Source organism: Sprattus sprattus, assembly GCF_963457725.1.
Source record: "Sprattus sprattus genome assembly, chromosome: 8".
In the NCBI taxonomy this organism is placed as follows: domain Eukaryota; kingdom Metazoa; phylum Chordata; class Actinopteri; order Clupeiformes; family Clupeidae; genus Sprattus; species Sprattus sprattus.
In genome coordinates this window covers 24,738,162-24,759,309 of record NC_137927.1, presented here as the reverse complement: position 1 = coordinate 24,759,309, position 21,148 = coordinate 24,738,162, and the positions used below count along the sequence as shown (strand labels likewise).

At 42.7% G+C, this 21,148-nt stretch overlaps 1 protein-coding gene across 2 annotated transcripts in view; it reads left to right on the top strand.

Moving 5' to 3' along the window:
- The window catches only part of pde8a (phosphodiesterase 8A), a 35,576-nt gene extending 16,730 nt beyond the window's left edge, over window positions 1–18,846 (top strand). For both annotated transcript variants that reach the window (XM_080843925.1, XM_080843926.1), the window contains exons 3-22: window positions 3,732–3,922; window positions 5,076–5,132; window positions 5,402–5,456; window positions 6,286–6,374; window positions 7,053–7,131; window positions 7,942–8,082; window positions 8,926–9,014; window positions 9,144–9,195; window positions 9,296–9,338; window positions 9,639–9,716; window positions 9,898–9,968; window positions 10,200–10,364; window positions 12,356–12,404; window positions 12,633–12,768; window positions 13,275–13,473; window positions 13,942–14,159; window positions 14,681–14,813; window positions 15,666–15,830; window positions 16,099–16,228; window positions 16,578–18,846. In XM_080843925.1, the coding sequence (XP_080700051.1) occupies window positions 3,732–3,922; window positions 5,076–5,132; window positions 5,402–5,456; window positions 6,286–6,374; window positions 7,053–7,131; window positions 7,942–8,082; window positions 8,926–9,014; window positions 9,144–9,195; window positions 9,296–9,338; window positions 9,639–9,716; window positions 9,898–9,968; window positions 10,200–10,364; window positions 12,356–12,404; window positions 12,633–12,768; window positions 13,275–13,473; window positions 13,942–14,159; window positions 14,681–14,813; window positions 15,666–15,830; window positions 16,099–16,228; window positions 16,578–16,684 (2,247 nt within the window). In that variant the 3' untranslated portion in view covers window positions 16,685–18,846. The remainder of the gene's footprint in view (window positions 1–3,731; window positions 3,923–5,075; window positions 5,133–5,401; window positions 5,457–6,285; window positions 6,375–7,052; window positions 7,132–7,941; window positions 8,083–8,925; window positions 9,015–9,143; window positions 9,196–9,295; window positions 9,339–9,638; window positions 9,717–9,897; window positions 9,969–10,199; window positions 10,365–12,355; window positions 12,405–12,632; window positions 12,769–13,274; window positions 13,474–13,941; window positions 14,160–14,680; window positions 14,814–15,665; window positions 15,831–16,098; window positions 16,229–16,577) is intronic.
- Window positions 18,847–21,148: the final 2,302 nt, after the last annotated feature.

Here is a 21,148-nt window from a genome sequence, read left to right as displayed (position 1 = left end):
TCTGCAGTGGAGCAATGGGTTGAGGTCATTCTTAGAGAACTGGAATGTTCTTGCCAAAATACAGTTTGTGTCTACTGTGTGTAAAACAAGAGCTGCCTTTATGGATTATTTGCAGTGTCACTTCAGCACGTACACATCTGGATGCGACCTCATTGAGCAGACTATCACTCCGATAGCTTGAAGACAATAGGCAACAATTCTCCATTCAGTGCCCAAAAGAGCGATGTGTTAATGGGAGGATTGTGAACGCCATACCCTTAGGTTACCATGGCAACGGTGTTGCCCGTTTGCAACAATGAGCATACCATAAGAGACAATCCATCTCATATGAGGGGGACACAGAAAGCCCTTGGATCCAAATGTCTGGCCGTCTCAGACATTGAATGGTTCATTATAAGGAGGCACAGCAGCACTTGGCCTTTTTTCCTTTGTTACGTGTGCTAAAGGATTGACAGTGTGCAAGGAAGTGATGTTCTCATTCATGGTGTGGTTTGTTTTAGTTCTGTGCAGAAAATGGGTTGTGTTTGGTTCATGTTATTACATGTTGCTGCACCAGTATAAATCAGGAATATATCTGATCTTCAGGCTTTGATTTATATGGTGCTATGTTGCTTGCTTGTATATATGGTGCTATGTTGCTTGCTTGTGACTCAATCACCCACTTCACTAGCGTTTTCATGACTTGACTTTTTTATTTCATAAGCTCCCGTCCCAAGTCAGAAGTGAAGGCTCTTGATTGAGGTTTAATATTTAACAATACCTGTCAGTTTTGCATTGATGCTTCTCAGTTTAATCACAGTAGGAAAATGAAACGGAGAGATTTCCCTTTCCTGTTTTTGTCACTTTGGACTCACAGCTGATCCTGCCATTCCTTCCTTGCTCACGGGACTTGGCTGAATGTTTTTAACAATGATGTTTTCTAGACATTCAGTTTCAAACTGCCAAAGTAATCCTCTTGTGTAAAATGACCTCATCAAACTGCAAAGTGTCCTCTCCTGCTTATGTTTCCCAAGCTCTTTTTAGTCATTTCTGGTGTTTTCATTCAACTCTCAGTCCTTACTTAATTGTACATGGATACAGTTTAGTCCCTTATGTTGTGTGTAAATATGAGACAGTCTGGGTCTCAACTCCAGTGAAAATGGAACATACTTCTTGGCTCAATGTTACTGGGATGTTCACGGTCAGCAAGAATGTGGACTTCAACAGCATGTCAATGTGGAATTCTGACATAATTCTGAACCAGCACTGCACATACTTGTGTGAGTGACGACTAGTGTGTTTCTACTGTGTGCTAGTCCTATCAGTATCTCTGAGAGCTTTAGGTTCATGGTTTCTGTTAGCTCGCAGAAGTCCAGATGCCTTTACTGGGCTGTGATCGGTCGATGAGGTAATGCTTTCGGAAAAAAAGAAGGGCTGACACTTTCAGGAGAATTCAAACCATAATTATCCCCCCACAAAACTTAACCCCAGAGGGTCTGTCTGTAGGGGCTGTTCCGAACACAGCTTTTCTTTTGTACCTTTTCTGGCTGTTGTATTGCACGTGGAAAAAAAGACGGAGAGGAAAACAATTATATTCTACTGAACAAACAGCTCATTCTTAATGTTCACTGTCTGCGCTGTTGCCCCGATTCAAGATGACATCTGCGAGAGTATGAATGACTCATGGATTTGGTCTTAGTGTTGCAAATTCTAGAGGGGGGCCTCCGTGCTTGGCTCTTATTTACGCAAGCACAGGAGTTACATTAAAATGCCTTTGGCAGGCCCTGTGCTCTAAATGGCTGATTTGGCCCGGGGCTGCAGCACCTTGTTGCCCAGCCTCGGTGGTTCAGAGGAGGAAAGCTGATGCCAGTGTGACCAACAGTGTAAATCACAGTGCCGGACTAAAGAGCGACTGACGCACGAGAAGTGACGCGCGGCAGAAAAGCAGCCACAGTCAATCTCCAGACATGCAGTGTGACTGATGGTTCCGTGACTGCTCGTTAAGGCTGGGCGATATGGCTGAAAACATGCATATCTCCATATGCTGAGGATGAATAGTGATATACGATACGATATAATTTAAAAAAACTTGACGTAGTGTAATGTTTTAAGTATCAGTATTTATTTGCAAATATCAAAAAAGTTAACACATCATACTGTCCTATATCTAAATAGTTGCAGTCAGCTGAACTAAAAAATAAAAACAAATTGCGCACACAGCATCAGAGAGAGGGACTGTACACTTAAAGGTGTTATTTGGGTTATTTTAAACTAAATAATAGGAGTGTACTGTGATGAAACACAGCCATGCTGGTGCTAATATTGATTTGTATTTAAGAATCTGCCTTTAATGGGTTGAAAATGGCTAAACATGCCATCTAGGCCAATGCTGCATAGAGTCGATCTTTTGGGACTTCTGTATGTTATGAAATGGGCAGCCCACTTCCCCCCGCCCCCGCCAATGAGTGTGAGTCTCACGTTCATTTGTTGATCGAGACTCCTCATTCACAGTAGTTTACGACCCACCCCACTGACCCACACACTCTGTGTGAATCAGTCAATGTTCAAGATAAGTTGACTGTCTCCCTTCAATGTGCGTAATGCATCTTGTCAAGACCCCTTAGTTCTTCTGAAGAATGTCTTTTGTGTTTTGCATTCTCACCACAGCAAAAGATGGCAATCAAAACTCTCTTTTCTTTAGTGGTACCTTGGTGGTGGAATGACCTACTTAGTGCTATCCGATGAAGTGGCATTGCCTACATTCCAAGAGTATCACAAAACGTTTAAAGACTCACCTCTTAAAAACTCATCTGTCATTTTAGTGTTTAACATTACTTTAATTAACAGCATAGCAAAAAAACTAATTTGGGCTATGCTAGCTAACTAGCAGTTGTTTGCTATCTAAATCTAAAAAAAGTGAGACAATTTGCTTATTAACATTTTAAGTTGTCATTTTGAATCACCCCAATCTGACGTTTACTGTAACTTATCACACTATAGTTTTAGTAACTATAATTATTCAGATTCCTGTTGGATTTACTGTCGAATTTCTATCTTAAAAATGTCATATTTCAGCTTGCTAGCTTGCCTTGCAAGTTCCCAGCAATGGGTTCCCCATGCGTTACCTCACTGGACTCAAGCAAAACATAATTTGAAATATTTGCTTTAAATAATCCAGACATACTGATATCTTCATTTTACAAAGACAGCTGCAATTAATCAATTTCATTGAGTGTCTGCAAATTTAATCCAACTCTTCTCTCAGTTTGGCCTGACTGGTCATCATGATATGTCTGACAATCAGAGGACGAAACATGATTGCATACAGAATATGTGTGTGTGTGTGTGTGTGTGTGTGTGTGTGCGCGCATGTTCATGAGAGAGAGAGAGAGAGAGAGAGAGAGAGCGAGCGAGAGAGAGAGAGAGGGGGCGGTGAGAGAGATGTACTGTTCTTCCCTGTTAAAATGCAGTCAGTTTAAAACAAACGCAGGGGGTAACCTGCTTAGCCTATATAACGCAACGGTAATGTCCTATATCTTCTATATTCCACCCAGCCCTACTAATCATGCCCTGTTTACTTAACCGTTGTCCTTATGAGCTATGCTTTCCTTCTGTCAGAATTAACATTGTTTCATAACCATAAAAAGTGTAGTATCTTAGTTCATTTTAGTTGAATCGAATGATCTTCAAAAAGTGGTGGTTGCTTTGTGAAAATGGTGATTTTATTTTTTTTTGTCTGCTTTTCTCAATAGGTACTTTTAGTGTTTGCCAAAGAAGACAGCCAGAGCAATGGCTTCTGTTGGGCCTGTGAGAAAGCCAACTTCAAGTGCAGCATAGCCCGAACTCCTGAATCAGCACTCGAGTGCTTCCGAGAAAAGCATCATGACCTCATTATCATCGATCACAGACATTCCAGATACTTTGATGCAGAAGCACTATGTCGGTAGGTCCCCTCTTTGGAAGATTCTTGTTTTGTCCTTGTGATTTTGAATTTTGTTTCGTATTACATGACCCAGATTTTAAGCTGTTTATCTCAGTGTCATTGAAATGTCCATGTCACATTTCTTATATTGTTTTTTAATCATAAGTAAACAATATAATTATCTGTATTAGAAGCCACTGGTCAGGATTACTCATTACACCGTCTTTTGAGGTTTATAATTTCAGGTGAAGAGACCAAGTCTCAAAAGGGTTGTTTTGCTTACCACTCCCAGTAGTAATTCCTTCCCCCGACCAGTTTATTGTTATATTGACCCAGTAAAATGGATGGTTGGAAATCATTAAAAATAATTAGGTGAAATAATTTAAAAAGAATAAGAAAAATTCTCTGAACATGACAAAAACTTTCACATGGCTAATACCATTGGCCTACTAAATGTGCAAGTACACTACATTGAATTATTACCAATATGTTTTTTTTATCTTGCCTTCTCAGTACAAGGACCGACCTTAAATACTGTGAAATATTTCATTATGCAATTAAACGTCAGTATAAAATGTAAAGTTTTCTTTTCACCATGAGTCTGAGTAGCCCAGCAGTTTCAGTTGCAGTAAATATGTAATGAAGAGAGAGAATCATTACTGTTTTGTTCTGTAAGAAACATCTCTGGAGTAGATGCAACCAACAGAAGTCTCGCCGTCTGGATTTCCCTGCATAGGCAAACCCGGGATTTCTCCAGCTTAAATTCTGTCAGGTGCTGGTGAAGTCATGTCCCGTTTAAATGAGAAATGCACACCCCCCTCCATGCTATCTTTAGCTCAGCCCTAAACCAAAACACCTTTATAAACATTCATTTAGCTTGCCTTCCCTGTATGTTAACCCTATTCATTTTGGCCAATCTATACTCTCAGTGTACACGCAGTGCTGCTCGAGAAAGAACCAAAGAGGCTTTATGGTGAAAGGCTTGAGCTAACTGCTAGCTGATGACTGCCCATGTACAGTGCATTCTTTCAAAAGCGTATTTATTTACAGTGAGCTGCACAACTGGGATCTGCCTCTGAGAATCGGACCATGAATAACTAAACCAACATTGATTTGATGCCACCACGCTGACCAGTGGAGCACATGCTAAATAGCTCTCTCTGTTTAAATACAGGTCAATTAGAGCGGTGAACTCCTCAGAAAACACTGTGATTGTTGCTGTTGTGAAAAGGTAAGTATAACAGTTGTATATTTTAATCTGGCGTGCTGAAGATGTGTATTTGTCTTCACTTGTTATTCTGCAAACAGTTTTTGTAATTATTTGACTTTAAGACTGTAGGATGGTCCTTACAGCTGACTAATTAAGAGCAGTGTGTGTGTATTAACCTATAGCTGCACGATTCACACTCACTGTTATGCCAGTTCAACCAACTCTGAGAGTTTTGTGTGAGACTGGCTGGTTCTCTCTTTCCTGATGGCTTTTCTTAACTGTCATTAAAGGCCGGACCGTGAAGAAGCCACTGTGATGTCTCTGATAGCTGCAGGCTTTAACAGAGTGAGTAAGGCTGTGATCTGTCACTACAATGATATTCAGAATCCATCGAGCTACTTTTTGAACAAAGATTTTTGTTTCGATTTTTGAAATATGCAGTATTTTGCCGTATTTGTCACGACTATGGTGTGTCAACTTGACTGTTTCGTTTGCCTGCACGTCACAGAGTTGAATAATCGTTGCAAAAGCTCTAATTGTAAAGTCTTCCCTCATGGCCCCTCTCCTTGGTGTCATATCAGCAGATTAATAGGACATTAACACAAATCTCTGCCATCCTACTTCTTGGAGTAAATTAGAACGAGATTCATAATTTCCATTGCATCTACATGGATTATAGTTAAAGTATAACGGCATCTCTCTAAACCGATTCTTTTCACAAGTGCTTAACATAGTGGCTGTTGCTGAACTGCGGCATGCACTCGACAAACCTGACCAATTGTGCAATATAAACCTGATGTAATCCTTTGTTTGAGCTATTCACCGGAGAGGGAAAAAATGCATAAATCACGTTTACGTGCCCGTCGCTTGCGTCAGTACTTAACCCTTGATTGACGTGGACATATTTGCGACATTACTATATAACACTAAAACACTTGTTTGGCATGTAGTGAAAATGCCAGATTGTCAAGCAATTACAATTGTTAATGTTTGTGTTGGACCGCATTGTGTGTGTGTGTGTGTGTGTGTGTGTGTGTGTGTGTGTGTGTCTGTGTCTGTGTGTATGTGTGTGTGTGTGTGTGTCTCTGTGTCTGTGTCTGTGTCTGTGTCTCTGTGTGTGTGTGTGTGTGTGTGTGTGTGTGTGTGTGTGTGTGTGTGTGTTCATTCCCATTAGCGGTATGTGGAGAATGCCAACATGATGGCCTGCTACAATGAGCTTATCCAGCTGGAGCATGGTGAAGTGCGGGCCCAGTTCAAGCTAAGGTGAGCTCTCCGTTAGCACTCGCTGGCCTCTTGAAGAGCCTCGCCAAGGCACACAAGTTCCCCCAAACAACACACCCACAGAAAAAGCTGATTTGTTCATAAACGGTTGGAGTTTCAACTATTGCTGTTGTTAGAGGGAGGTTTCACCTGTGCTTTTATGCGGCCTGGTGTTTTAAAAGAAGTGAATGGAGCTAGCCAGATGCCCTACCGGTGTGGACTGCAGCTGCTAAACTGGTTCTGTGGCCTAAGGAGCGTGGTTGTGCACGGGGTGTGTTCCGGCTTGATTTGGTTCTTGGTTCTTCCTGAAATGTGTTCTTTTCAACATTTAACATATTTTCATCTGTAGTACAAGTACATAGTATTGGAGAATACTGTAACAAACTGTAGTTTTACCTACAGTGTACAAATCTAAGATGTAATTTTAATAATGGTGTACACACTGAATAACTGCTAATCATTTCTGCCTCTCTAATTGGGTCAACAGTAAGGAAAGACAGGAAGATAAATAAGCAAAAATCAAATCAAATTAGTTTTGAGGCCTGAAAACAAGAGCCAAATGCTCTCTGTAGGCATTTCAAATTTAACGCTTGATATTTTTTAGGAAAATGATTTACACCATCTTACATCTAAATCACCCATATATTGATTTGTGTCAATGTCCATGTTTCTCTTTCCCAGAGCCTGCAATGCTATTTTCACTGCACTGGAGCAGAGTCAAGAGGCCATTGAGATCACAAGTGAAGATCAAGTGATTCAGGTTCGTTCGGAGAGAATCCTGCTCTTTTCCTCAATGGAACTCAGTCACACCAAAAGGACTGGCCATTATCTTGGCATTCCGTAGTGCGGCCATTTAAGTGAAGGCGCTCAACAGAGCTCTCCTGTAGTGTGTGTGTGTGTGTGTGTGTATGTATGTGTGTGTGTGTGTGTGTGTGTGTGTGTGTGTGTCTGCTTACCCATATGATAGTGTGATAGTGTGTGATAGTCTTCACCCCTTATTTAGAGACTTGCTTAGAAAGTCTTGTGACTGATGATATCAACGATGATATCTGTGTTCTCCCTTGGTTGAATGGCTTCTTTTGTCACGGGGCGGTTGAAGTATTTTTATCATGTTCTTTTTTCATATAAAAGGAGCATTTGTGTTGGCCACGGAGGGCAGGGATGAGTGACGAATTTGCTAACGGTACTGAAAACGCATTGTTTTGGCAAAGCTCTAGGGCCTTTCTGAAATCAAGGACCACACTCTGTTCTGTGTTATCAATACATCACCTGATGCTGTTGATATTATGTCCCATTGTGGATGTTGTTGTTGTTTTTGCTGTTGCTATTTTTTGAATATATCTGAAACCCAGTTGCCACGCCCGGTTTAAACAATTGAATGACTTATATCACCATCTCAGTTCTTTAAGCATATCTCTTTGAGAGGTATGCAGGCTCCTATGTGTATACAATAATGTATTCTGTTGAGCTGTTTTCGGATTGTGTTGGTGTTTGTGGTGTGGTATTTCCTAGGTTCTTTGAGACCTTCATTTTGTGAACATTGATCCCATCCCTTCCTGTCTTTCTACAGTATGTAAACCCTGCATATGAGTCGATCATGGGATACCAGAAAGGCGAACTCATAGGGAAGGAAATCATAGAAGTGCCTAAAAGCGAGAAGAATAAGCCTGATCTCCTTGAAACGATAAATTCTTGCATACGGAAAGGAAAGGTGAGTACAGCATATCTAGACGTATTTTTTTTCCAAACTTCAGATCAAGTACTGTGTCAGGTCATCCCAGTATAATTGAAATCCCAGGGTCTGCTGAGAGGAGGTGTTCATAATGATGTGTGTCTATATGAGGCACCTCTGCCCCAGTTAAGAGAAGGACGCTCAGCACCTGTCAGACTGCAGGGAAGGCTCCTGGTTGTAGAGCTGGAGAGCCTATGCTTCCCTCTGTGGTGAGGCACCAGCCTGAATACCTGCCCGTCACTCACGACGCCCCGAGGCACCAGACACAAAGGGCCTGTATTTATTTATTTTTTTGAAAGGGCCAGATCAGTAGGGGCTGGCTATGCGGCGAGCGCTTACTTCAGAGGGGACGAAGGTCATCCGCACTCAGGGTAACAGTGGGAAGGTGCTTTTGAACCAGGCTGAGCAGATGAGGGGTGGCAGACATGAAAAGGACTCGACTGGACACAGCTCTGTCTCTGCCAGCAACCCCCCCCCCCTCCCCCTTTTGGGGGGTTGCTGACCGCTTTGATATGTTTGTCACAAATGCATTCTTTTTCTTACGATCATTTCATTTGAGTTTTCTTCTTTTATTGGTCCAGTGCTTCAAAGTGCAAAAGCAGAAAATGTGTGTGTTTGCTCTATGCCAGAACCTGATCGCAGATGCAGTCTATTGCTTATGCAGATTTGGCTTCTTGGCTTCTAATAGTTCATTTCATGCTGTAAAATAAAACAAAGAGCTCTGTAAGATGGCTTGTGTTTGTTTCTGTTGGATGAAATCACTGAATATAGGCAGTATGCAGATACGTTTTTTTTTTATGTTATGTTATATTTATCTTTCAGGAGTGGCAAGGGATTTATTATGCCAAAAAAAAGAATGGAGACAGTGTCCAACAAAATGTGAAAATTACACCTGTTATTGGACAGGGAGGGTGAGTGTGCTGTTTTCATTAATTTCGTTCCCCTTTTAAACTCAATTACCTGGCCTGTCTCTCTTTAGGGATTAAGGCAGATTCTCTTTAGGTCTCACAATTTTCATGATGTCTCTTTTCACTTTTCAGAAAAATTAGACACTATGTGTCTATTAACAGGCCTTTAAATGATAATAATAAGGTAAGAAGCTATTCATAGATGCACAAAAAGCATGCACAGGCCTGTACTATTTTATGTTTCATTTGAGAGTTTTGTTAATGTTTCCCATTTGCCTTTTAAGACTGAGAAGTCCAGTGATCGTGTACAAGCTGAATCTCAGACAGGTAAGACAAGCTGTCATTTTATTTTCTTCAAAACAGTACAATAGAGCAGATACGCATGTTTGAACATCCCCACTCAAGTGGTAACTATTTCTGTGGAGCTATTGAGCAGAAAGTAGTCAAATATTCAAAATGTATGGCTACTAAAGGAAAGTTTAAACAAAAAAAGTCCACAAAAGGCGGCTGACATTTTGAAAAGGAGTTAAGCCCCCTCCATAATGTATATATATCCCCAGAGCCCTCTGCTGAAGTGACCTACATAGTGGATGTGTGTGTGGCTCAGTGGTGTTGTCTTTTTCTCAGATATCCAGTCCTGCAAACACAAGGACAGGAGGAAAGGCTCCCTGGATGTCCGCTCCACTACATCACGAGGAAGCGACGGTGAGAAGCACACACACACACACACACACACACACACACACACACACACACACACACACACACACACACACACACACACACACACACACACAGGCTCTCCTTGAACCTCAGGGAATCTGAGCCGACCCATCTCAGGGAGCGACTCACAGCTCAACGTGCGTGTTTGTTTTATCTGTCACAGGAAGCTCGCAGAGAAGACACTCCTCTATGGCCAGGATCCACTCCATGACCATAGAAGCGCCAATAACCAAGGTACTGTAGCGCCTGCTCCCCCACTCTCCCCGTCCCCACCCCCCCCCCATCCCATTGTCCCGCTGTCTGCCGTGGTTCTCGCTCCCCAGTGCTGAGGTGGTCTCCTGTGTGTGGTACTGTAGCGCCTGCTCCCCCACTCTCCCCACCCCCCCCATCCCATTGTCCCGCTGTCTGCCGTGGTTCTCGCTCTCCAGTGCTGAGGTGGTCTCCTGTGTGTCTGTTCACACCCAGGTGATAAACATCATCAACGCAGCGCAAGAGAGCAGCCCCATGCCAGTGGCAGAGGCCCTGGACCGCGTGCTCGAGATCCTGAGAACCACCGAGCTCTACTCGCCGCAGCTGGGCACCAAGGAGGAGGACCCCCACACCAACGACCTTGTCGGGGGCTTGATGACGGTTGGTGTCCACAGTTCAGCCACTAGGCCCAAGAGTTAAAGCCCAGTATATGAGCTGTTATATGCACCAGATATATAGAAGCGTGTGGGTAGAGGTGTTATTTTCCCGCACAGATTTGTCGTTTAATTTGATCGCAGAACTTTTAGCATTGGACGCGGCACAGAATGGAATATAATGAATACAAAAGTTATTTATAGAACTGTCCTACCCCAGTCTTTGATGTTGTATGTTTAGGAGCCTTTGAACACTGAGAGGGACTGCGTGGAGGCGGCTGAGCCTTTATAAAGTGGCCTCTAAAAGGGAACCAAGGATGTTCATAGACCATTGGGTGGCAGCAAGTCAGACCTCTGGTGAAATGGAGTCATTTCTGGGAAGCCACTGATTGATTTAATGAAACGCTTCTCTGGAATGTGATTACTGTATGATTGAAACATTACAGGCCTTATTTAATTATTCATGAATTACAACAGATGGAACCTTGCCCGCTGTAGTGTCATATTCCCCTTATGAATTGGACTTGTGCGTGCTGGTGGCTTCCAAAGAGTGAACATTACAGGAGAAATGATGTTCTAAATGCGGAGTGATAGTCTCTGAAAAGTTGGAGTAGTAGTCTATACCAAGTGCTTTTTAAGTAAAAAGAAAATGAATAGGCGATATTATTGTTGATTTATTTATTATTGAACTAAATCAGCATAGTCTGAGGAGCTGTATTATACAAGAGTAATGCTTTAATGCATTGGTCACTTCTCTATTGGCTGTTTCAAATCTTGATGAGAGACAAGAATGCAATGTTTAGAGGACTGTGTGTGTGTGTGTGTGTGTGTGTGTGTGTGTGTGTGTGTCTGAATATGTGTATGTATGTATGTATGTGTGTGTGTTTATCTGTGTGAACTGCAGTCAGGCCTGGTTGAGCAGAGAGAGTGATGGAGAGAGAGGGAGAGTGGCAGAGAGAGAGAGAGAGCGAGGGGGATCGAGAGAGAGAGAGAGAGAGAGGGAGGGAGGGAGAGAGAGAGAGAGTGCCAAGTTGGCAGTCTTGGCCGTGGTCCAGAGGAAGTGTTAGATTGTCCTCCTTTGTGCTCCTGTAGGCTGCAGAGGAAAAGCTGGCCGCTTCGCTCGGCTCCACAACACCCTCTCCAATGAACTTTTCCTCTCAGACCGAGTGGTCTGGAAACATCCTGTTCTTGGAGGACTAGAGGAAGAGCCATGACTTGTGCTCACATGCCTAGTCTCTGCCACACAGCAGAAGCCTGGCTAGCGGCCTGCCGGTGTTTGCCTCCCTCTCGGTAGAACACTCGAGAGGAAATTACGCTCAAATTCTTGATCAGTATCTTGTCAAATGGACCCTTTTCTGTGTTGGCGTTGTAGTGTCACTCTTTTTTTTCTCTCTTCCGTGGGCTTCATAAATAATATTGTTGTAGGTATTTCTTGTCTGAGCTCTTGGCAGACATGACACGTGTTCAAAGTAGGTTTTCTGTCTCTCTCGGAGTCCGCGTTGCAGAGAGAAGGGCTTAAAATAGCATGCGTGTGTACTGAAGCTGATGCGTGATTAGACAATGCGCAGGTCAAAGATGAGCCTTGCTCGTTTTCCTTTCTCACTCCTGAGGTAAACATTCACTCCAGTTGTTCACACACACACACACACACACACACACACACACACACACACACACACACACACACACACACACACACACACACACACACACAGAGAGGCACGAGGAGCTGAGGCCTGCCGCCCCATGGGAGACTATGAGGACGGGTTTGAGTTTGTTTGTGCGTTTGCACATGTTTACACGGCAATCACCAGTGCAATGCTATGCACTCCATTCCGTCACCATTCACGGCTCTGCTATTTATCATACATTATGCAGGATATTAGTTGCACATTAGACGTCAGTGCAAGGACCACGATGTGTCATCTTAATATTTCAATGTCATAATTCCTAAAGTGAGTGCCTTTTGTCTGACTGTGATTTTTTTTTTTTTTTTAGGATGGCTTACGAAGACTATCCGGAAATGAATACATATTTTCAACGAAACGTGAGTACAGCCTAAGCTCGTGTTTCAATGTCGTACTCTAAGACGAGTCAGAATGTCTGCGGTGCAGCAGCAGCGTTCAGTAGCGGTGTGATCACGGTGGGGGGTCTCTGTGCTCTTCCAGTTGTCCCATCCTGCGTCATGTTTAGCTTCCAGGCTAATCCATTTCCAGCTGCCTGTTCCCAAGCTTGCGCTCTTGATGCTAACTGACATGCCTCTCTGTGTCCTCAGAGCCCCATCACATCCCCAGTCACCTGACCACGCCGCTCTCACTCAACGACATCCCCCCTCGGGTGGCCCAGACCATGGAAAATGAAGACTCATGGGACTTTGACATCTTCAACCTAGAGGCAGCCACTATAAAGCGGTAGGGGCTCTGGAGGTGGGGGGTGGGGGGTGGGGAAGTAGGCCATGTCTTCAGTATGCTCCAGCTCACAGCACAGCAGTCCCGGAGGCTTCGGTGGCTTTCTGTCTTCTCTGCTTTAAGACCACAGATTTGCGGTTCACTGATGTACTTTTTGAGGAAGTCATGCTTAATCTTATCATAGGCCTATTTAATACTGCATGTAAGTACAGTTTGTACAGTTTCTACCTTTTGTGCTGGATGGACAAACAGTTCCACAATTTCACTTTTTAAAGGTCTTTCCGTACGCCCAGTAAAAGTTTGATATTTTCAGTCATTCCAGGAAAAAATAAATGTATTCTGTATTTCCTGTATTTTTCATTGTAATTGTTTTATCCCGAAGGTCACAATCCAGTATCATAGTAATCCTTTTGATCCTAAATCCTTTATCATAAATGTAGAATATTTCTGTAATATCATTGGGAGCCACCTGGTCATCTGATTGACACAGGACACTCTTCCCTCGGCAGGCCTTTAACCTACTTGGGCTTAAAGATTTTCTCGCGCTTCGGCGTTTGCGAGTTCCTGAGCTGCCCCGAGGCCACGCTCCGGTCATGGCTGCAGGTGATTGAGGCCAACTACCACTCCACCAACTCCTACCACAACTCCAGCCACGCGGCTGACGTGCTTCACGCCACCGCCTACTTCCTCTGCAAGGAAAGGGTTAAGGTGAGCTGGCCCACTCTAGAAGCGCCGAATGCATGGAGCACCGCTGTCATCATCAGAGGGAAGGTTTCTTTTAGCCTAAATTTATCTCTGCCTCATTAGCTGGTTATGCATGTGTGCTGTGGAATGTAAGCTGATTATGAAATGATCTATTTCCAACCCCCGTGGCAGCTCTGCGCTATTAGCTTAGCCAATAGATGGCAGTAAATAGGCTGTGCACACAGAATTTGTGGACGGTTTGTCCGAAAAATTGCTCTTTATTGAATTAGCAGTACCCAGGCATGACCGACCACTGATGGCACAAATGAAGCAGTAGTGGCGCACTTAAAGGTCATTTGACTGTACAACTTTCCCTGAGGGGATTAGCCTGTGACTAGGCATATGGTGAGGGGGGCCACACATGTTTGTCCAGGCTGGGACAGGACAGTTATTAGAATTCCCTCCACATACTCTGCTATGCCATGTCAACAGCAAAGCCTGGAACCCATAGATGAGGTTGCAGCCCTGATCGCCGCCACAGTGCATGATGTGGACCACCCGGGACGCACAAACTCCTTCCTGTGCAACGCCGGGAGCGAGCTGGCCATCCTGTACAACGACACGGCCGTGCTGGAGAGCCACCACGCCGCCCTCGCCTTCCAGATCACCATCAGGGACGACAAGTGCAACATCTTCAAGAACATGGAGAGGTGGGATACTGGCCTACCATTTTTTTGTCTCACATGTGACATATGATATACGATTTTTGTTTAAAAAAATGTATTTTGTCCATATGTTGTGTCACTGTTGTGTTACTACAGATAAGATGTATAAACTTCACCTTTTGGATATTCAATTGACTAACTAGCTTGAATTGAATCACTGCACGACAACCTTTGTGGAAACCAGAAATGCACAGCTTTGTTTTCATAATAGTCCCCAACCCTCATGAACACTCCAAACAGCAGGAAGGCATCCGATAGGGGATTGTCCAAACGATTATGCCTGCATGCTGTGCCTGTTTGCTGTTGCATGTCCTTGACAGGGGTCTTACTTAAATGTGATTTCAGTCCCAGTCCAGTGCCCTTCAAATGCAACGATCCCCTCTGATAGGGGGAGACTCAACAATGCAGCCCATTCATTGGCCCCGTGACCACAATGACTCAATGACTCATAACAGAATCATCACATTTGAACCTATCCTGTGTTTCCCCCCCTTTGGTCTATTCAGAAACGAGTACCGCACACTCCGGCAAGCCATTATCGACATGGTCCTGGCCACCGAAATGACCAAGCACTTTGAGCATGTCAACAAGTTTGTCAACAGCATCAATAAACCCTTGGCAGCCTTGGAAGAGAATGGGGTAAGAATGTTTATGCATCAACACATATTCACAATGCGTATGTGTAGCCGAATTGCTCAGATCCTAAGGATCTCCGCATAGTTGTAATAGTTAGTCTTTCTGATGATGATCCTTGATATCTGTGTCTACCATGGGTCTGTATGTCTGCAGTGCTAGTGTTATTGTTAACTTTCACCGCATGAATGACTGCCAAGTTAAGCAGCCACTGTCCACCCAGCACTGGGGAACACCAAGCCAAAGCCTCCAAGCTGTTACAGTGCTCTGGAATGGACTGAAAGCTGTACTTCTGAGTTCCTCCACCAGGGACTGGGATTTGGGTTAAAGGGAGAGCCACTGCCTGGATTTAGCTGTGGCCCACGAGACAGCCGCCAAAGACAGATGTGTAGGGTGAAAATTTGACAGGATGGTACCAGCTTTCTCAACCCAGTGTGGAATGCCCTACAGAGCCATTTTAAAGGATCTCAGAGCTTTTTAAGGAAAATGGTGGGATCTGCCTACCTTGCTCCCTTAAATGTCTCCACTCCTCAAACTGGCCAAACAGTGAAAGCATTTATGTGCACTGGAGCTGAATGGATTTCATCCTTTAGAGTAATTAATGTAATTCAATTTAGACATTGAATGTAGCCCAGTCCAGGCCAAGTGATTTCCTATTTGCTGTAGAGGAGTAAACATGGGTTTCTTTGGGAAGTCAGTGGAGATGAAACGCTGCTTTTCGGGCCAGATTGTTCTCATTAAAGCGCTGTAATGTTGTTGCAACACAAACGCTAATTCTGTTGATTTTGTAATTTTTTTTAAAATCTCATTCTCTGTTGCTCATTTTCTCTCTCACTCTCACTCTTCCACCTCTTCTAGGGGAGCGGGGATGAGGAATCTGTCAAAGGCATTTTGACGACTCCTGAGAATCGCATTCTTGTCAAACGCATGCTCATTAAGTGTGCCGATATCTCAAATCCCTGCCGGCCATTGGAGCTGTGTATTGAATGGGCTGGGCGCATTTCAGAAGAATATTTTGCACAGGTAACTGGAACATATGGGGACAGTCAAATATATGTGTATATTAAGCTGACTTCAAATGTAGAATGTTTGTGATTCATGTGCTTCCTGACAGTAACTGGACATATTTGGTTTACCTCAAACATGTATCACCTCCTTGTCAAGCATGTGAAGCGCTACATATTTAAATACATCCCTGAACACTTTCACAGAATTTTGAAAGAGAAGTCTGTCCATTTGTCTGTCTCTCTCATTCTGTTTCTTTCTCTCCTTCCCTCCACGGTCTCCACAGACGGATGAGGAGAAGAGACAGGGCCTCCCAGTGGTCATGCCTGTATTTGACAGGAATACCTGTAGCATTCCCAAATCCCAAATCTCCTTCATTGACTACTTTATCAACGATATGTTTGATGCCTGGGATGGTAATTTCTACTCTTTGTCTTCTCAAGCCACAATCATGGTTTTTAATGAATGCTTGCAATTGCACAGGCTTGATAACGCATAGTAATAATAATAGTTTTTAAAGCGGCTAAATATTTTTGTATATTGGATGGCAATATAAGTTTAATGAAATATTGATTTGTATCTGTCAATGTTAAATGAAATGTAAATTAAACGGTATACTAAACAAGGTGCTACCATAGCGCGATATTCACACTCCCTATCAGACAGCTTCAGGGTTTACCCCCATGTCTTCCTGATGCTCTCTCACATAGTTTTGTATGGAGCTCTCATGCATTTGTCTCGTCTTTTTTGATTATGCCACCCCAGCATTTGCAGACTTGCCGAATCTCATGCAGGACCTGGACAACAACTACAAGTATTGGAAAGGCCTTGACGAGCGAAAGCTTAACAGCCTGCGCCCTCCGCCGGAGTAAAGCACTCGGCGCCGGCCCCCCCTCGCCACAGTCCCACCGCTCCTCGCCTGGTCCAACCACTCCTCAGCAGAGCTCCAGGCAGCTTCTCCCCGGAGTCTGCACACCCCTCTCTCCCCACCTCTGCCACAGCGCAGGCCAGCACCGCTGCCCTGGCCCGGCCCGGCCCGTCCCAGCCAACCTGCCTTTGTAAGCTTCAGTCCAGCTCAAAACACAGACTGCAGGTAATTGCCTGCTACAACTGAGAATGGACAGGCAAAGCGATGGACACGCACGGAAACTGAGGACACCGGAGAAAAAAACTAAAGAAACACGTACTTGTCTTCTGTGCACCAATGTGGCTCAACTGGACTGGTGATGTTCATTGACTCTGTATGGGCGAGCCCCTCTCACTCCTCTGCAGTACGAATGGGGTCTGGCCTTCCAATACAGGCATGGATGATCTTTGTTAGACTGCACAGCTCTAGCAGAAGGATGGAGATTAAGAACAAACAAACACAGAAACAAAAGATGCTGAGAGACTTTTGGAGAGGCATCTGTTATAAACGGGGGTGAGGGGTTGAGAAGTAGTGTGGAAAACTAGGGGGAGAGTCTGCGTGCGTGCGTGCGTGTGTGTGTGTGTGTGTGTGTGTGTGTGTGTGTGTCTGGTAATGATGCTAATCCAGACCTCTGCCACCACGACAGGACTGCTCATACTCATCCTTTCAGAAGAAAGACTGTAGAACCACACTCCATCTGTACTGGTCCTCCTCGCTGTTTGTTTTTCCTTTCTTTCTTTTGGGTTATTTGATTTTCCCTTTAAAAGACATGTCTTCTATGCTTATCCTTGACCGAAAAGGATACGTGGCAAACTCCACAGTCCTTTAAAGGCAATCCTGAAAAGCCTAAATGAAGCTTATTTAGGATGCTAACTGTAACCACCTGGAACAAAGGTCACTATTACAGATTGACATTGGTATATTTATTTTGTTTTTTTAGATGTTTATTATTTTCTATACTAAAATAAATAAATGAAATTATTAATTAGCTAATGAAATGGAAGAAAGAACAAAGTTAAAAAAAGCAAAGAAAGCCAAAGCTGATTAACAGAAGTTATAATCCAGTAAATCTTGTCCATATTTAATATCCGTAGAGAAAAATCATTCACATAAAGACATTTTTATTTTCTTATTACAAATACTAGTTTGAATGACACATTTATATTGCACTGTAAACAATGATGGATATGTAATATTCTCTAATATTTGTCCAAGGCTGGGATACTGAATTTGGGAATAAGCTCTTAAGTTGTTGATCACTTGGGTGTTTGGTTGTGTGTGCTCGCAGATACACCACCCTGAGATGCGTCACTCCACACGACACTCGGCAACAGCAGAAATCTGTGAAAAGAAAAGAAAAAATATTTTGGACTTGAAATGATTTTTCTCCCAGAATTTTTTTGTATCTGGTTTATCCTACTGAAAAGACTGCCTTATTTTATACAATATTTATACAGTACATCCCACTGTGTAACCACAAAGGACATTCTGGAGTTTTTAATAACATAGTAAGAAAGTTATGTTCACGTAAATCTCAATATTTTTATAGACTATGAATTTTACACTGGAGCATCCAAACATGAAACCGCTATTAGCCCTCTCGCGTTTGTGAAACTGTTTTGCCAACCAGAATGACAGTACATTTGGAGTGGAAACAAAGAAGTCTTTGGGAAGTTTGGTAGCATTGTGGAATACAGAATGGTCAATCACTGTTCCCATCTCCTCTCCTTGCCCACTTTGAGGGGTATGAAATATTGGCAGTTCCATCAACTTTACACAAAATACCCAGGATTATACTTCATCCTTTGTTGGGCTTCTAATTGGTATACTAATATATGTTTAAGAACTTTCATTATTAAGAGAACTTCCTACTTAAAATATATAAAAATGCCATACTACCAAGCAAACACTGGTCAATACGATATTTTGATCAAACTCTGTTTATCTCTGTCAAAACAGAAATGTTATATCAATCAGGAGATTTTTTTCTTATTCTGATTCACCATAACTTCAGGTCTGTCAGCACCAGAAAAAAATGGAAAAAAAATAAATAGAAAATGTTCAATGGATAATAAAGTAATTATAATGTTTTATTATGTTTCCGAAATGATCAAGTTGCTTGCGAGAAAGAAGGTCCCTCAAGACCAATAGTCTAATCTAATACAGGTACCATGTCTGTTGTGTCCTTTGTAAAGTAAACACAGAGTATTTCCTGCTGCAACACTTAAGACCTCTCCCACATCTACGCACAGGTGTCAAACCCACTGGTTTCCACCCCGACTTTAAGCCTGCCATTAGATATTTGTTAAATTCTTTGGGGGATTTACTCAACTACATCAACAGAAATGACAAAGGTCACAAAGTTTGGCCAGGATTGTTTCATCTGGGCTCATTGTATTGTTTTACTGTTTTGATAAAAAGAAACAATCTTTGGGTGATTGTTCAGTCTCCTGGTCTATACCCACATTTACATCATCCATGTTATACATTGTTACAGCAACATTTGTTTCTGGAATCTTGTTGACTTGAGATGTAGGGGACGATAAGTCTGCCTGACAAAAGGAATGTCCTGTCACAGGTCTGTGAGATGGGTTAAGGTCAATCCCTCACTCACTTGCTGTATGGAGCGCTGTGTTTTTATGTGTTAAAGCGGCCATCTTGCCTTTGATCAGGTCTATTCTTCATCGTGTTGCCCTCTGCACAGTTTTGAGTATGATGAGATGACCTCATTGTGATCATTCCTTGCCCTTAAAAGGTCAGCACATTTGCCAATAAGCAGCCAGCCACTGAGGTACCCTGTATTAACCCTAAAGTCATGAAATTCCACAGGCACTTGCTTAGTTTCAGGCACAACAGTAACCTCCAATAAGTAAACTCCAATAGTTTCAGTGCAGTGGTGGTTCTGCTACTTTATATCAGAGGCCGTGGCTTCAAAGGAAATGGTTTGCAGAGGACATCCATCTCCTTGGTTGGTAATGTAGCGTGGAAATGTTACGTGCAGTGGAATCAAAGACAGCACACACTACACGATGCCATGTCGAAGATCTGGTTTTGTCTTTTGATTTGATGATGATGTCTATGATCTGCCATCTAATTAGTGTACATCAAAAGGTTTGTGCCTAAATTCTGATGTTTGATGTGGGTATCAGTCAAATGCTTTCCAGTCAGCAGACCACCCCATTCTGGTCATTAAAATGGTAGCCTGCTGAGCATGGTCAGCCTTTAGGTGAAAAGAATGTCATTGCAAAGACTGTGGCTTATGGAGACATATATTTTAATGAATTGTGTTCTGGGATTGTGTGTATATATCACTTTCCACCAGTATAAATGACCCCTTAAGATGTGTTTGACTTAACCATTCTAAATATTGTATCATCCTGCAAATACAATTCTCACACTGTAGTACCACAAGTGCATGGAGTCAAGCAAACATCCTTTAGTTAATAAAAGGACCATGATTGTAGCCTATACTGCTTCATTTTGAAAGTAAATAATGAAGCAAGCAGAATAGTGTGTCATTATGAAGATGTTGAGAGATGACATTCATTATTTTTGTATTCAGCAAAGAATAGTACATTTTAAAAAGTATATAGTAACTTCTCGGCTCTCACAGTAGGCCCCCACAGATCTACAGAGGTATCTACAGAGCCCAGTAGCCTGCCATCCTGAGACAACAATAAAGCCATTACAGATGCTGGTGGATGTAGTCCACTGTCCAAACAGTGTGATAAGATGTAGAGGCTTGTTTTGGAAATGTGTGCATTTCAGTTTTTGTTCATTAGGTATTATCCAACTGTAAAATAAAAAGCCACAATATTGGGTGAGTGGTCAACACTAGATGCTCTGCTTAAGTCAGGTAGCCAGTATCTATTGACAATCACGTGTAAATCATGTAGCCTAGGTCTCCTAGGTAGGGGTTAAAGACAAATAAATCTTAATATTAACAACTCCTAAATTGTAACATTCATGAAAAATCAATGCACAGATGGTTAATAAAGCTTAAAATCGGGAGGTCCTGCAAGTACACCTCTAGTACTCATGCTTCCGTCATTTCCAAAGCTTTCTGCATGATCAAGGCACCAACTTTATGTAATAAAATGTGACAAAATGGGTTACTTTCTGCTATGGATGATCTGACTCTCAAAATTAGCACCTCACTAGCCAATTCACTGTCACAAAATTCGACACAAACTCCCCTTTCATCTGTTGGTTTAACACAACCAACTCCATCAATATCAGTAAATTCATGCACACATTTTAACAGTTCCCTACTGTGTAAATGATTCTGTCTCACAGTACTTTCTGCCCACACAACAAAACTTTACATTTCACGTTTTTAGAAACAAGATGCACAATACAAAATGTACGGTGTAATAAAACTGAAAAATTACATCAACAGCTAAACATATTGGCAACATCCAAGTTGAGC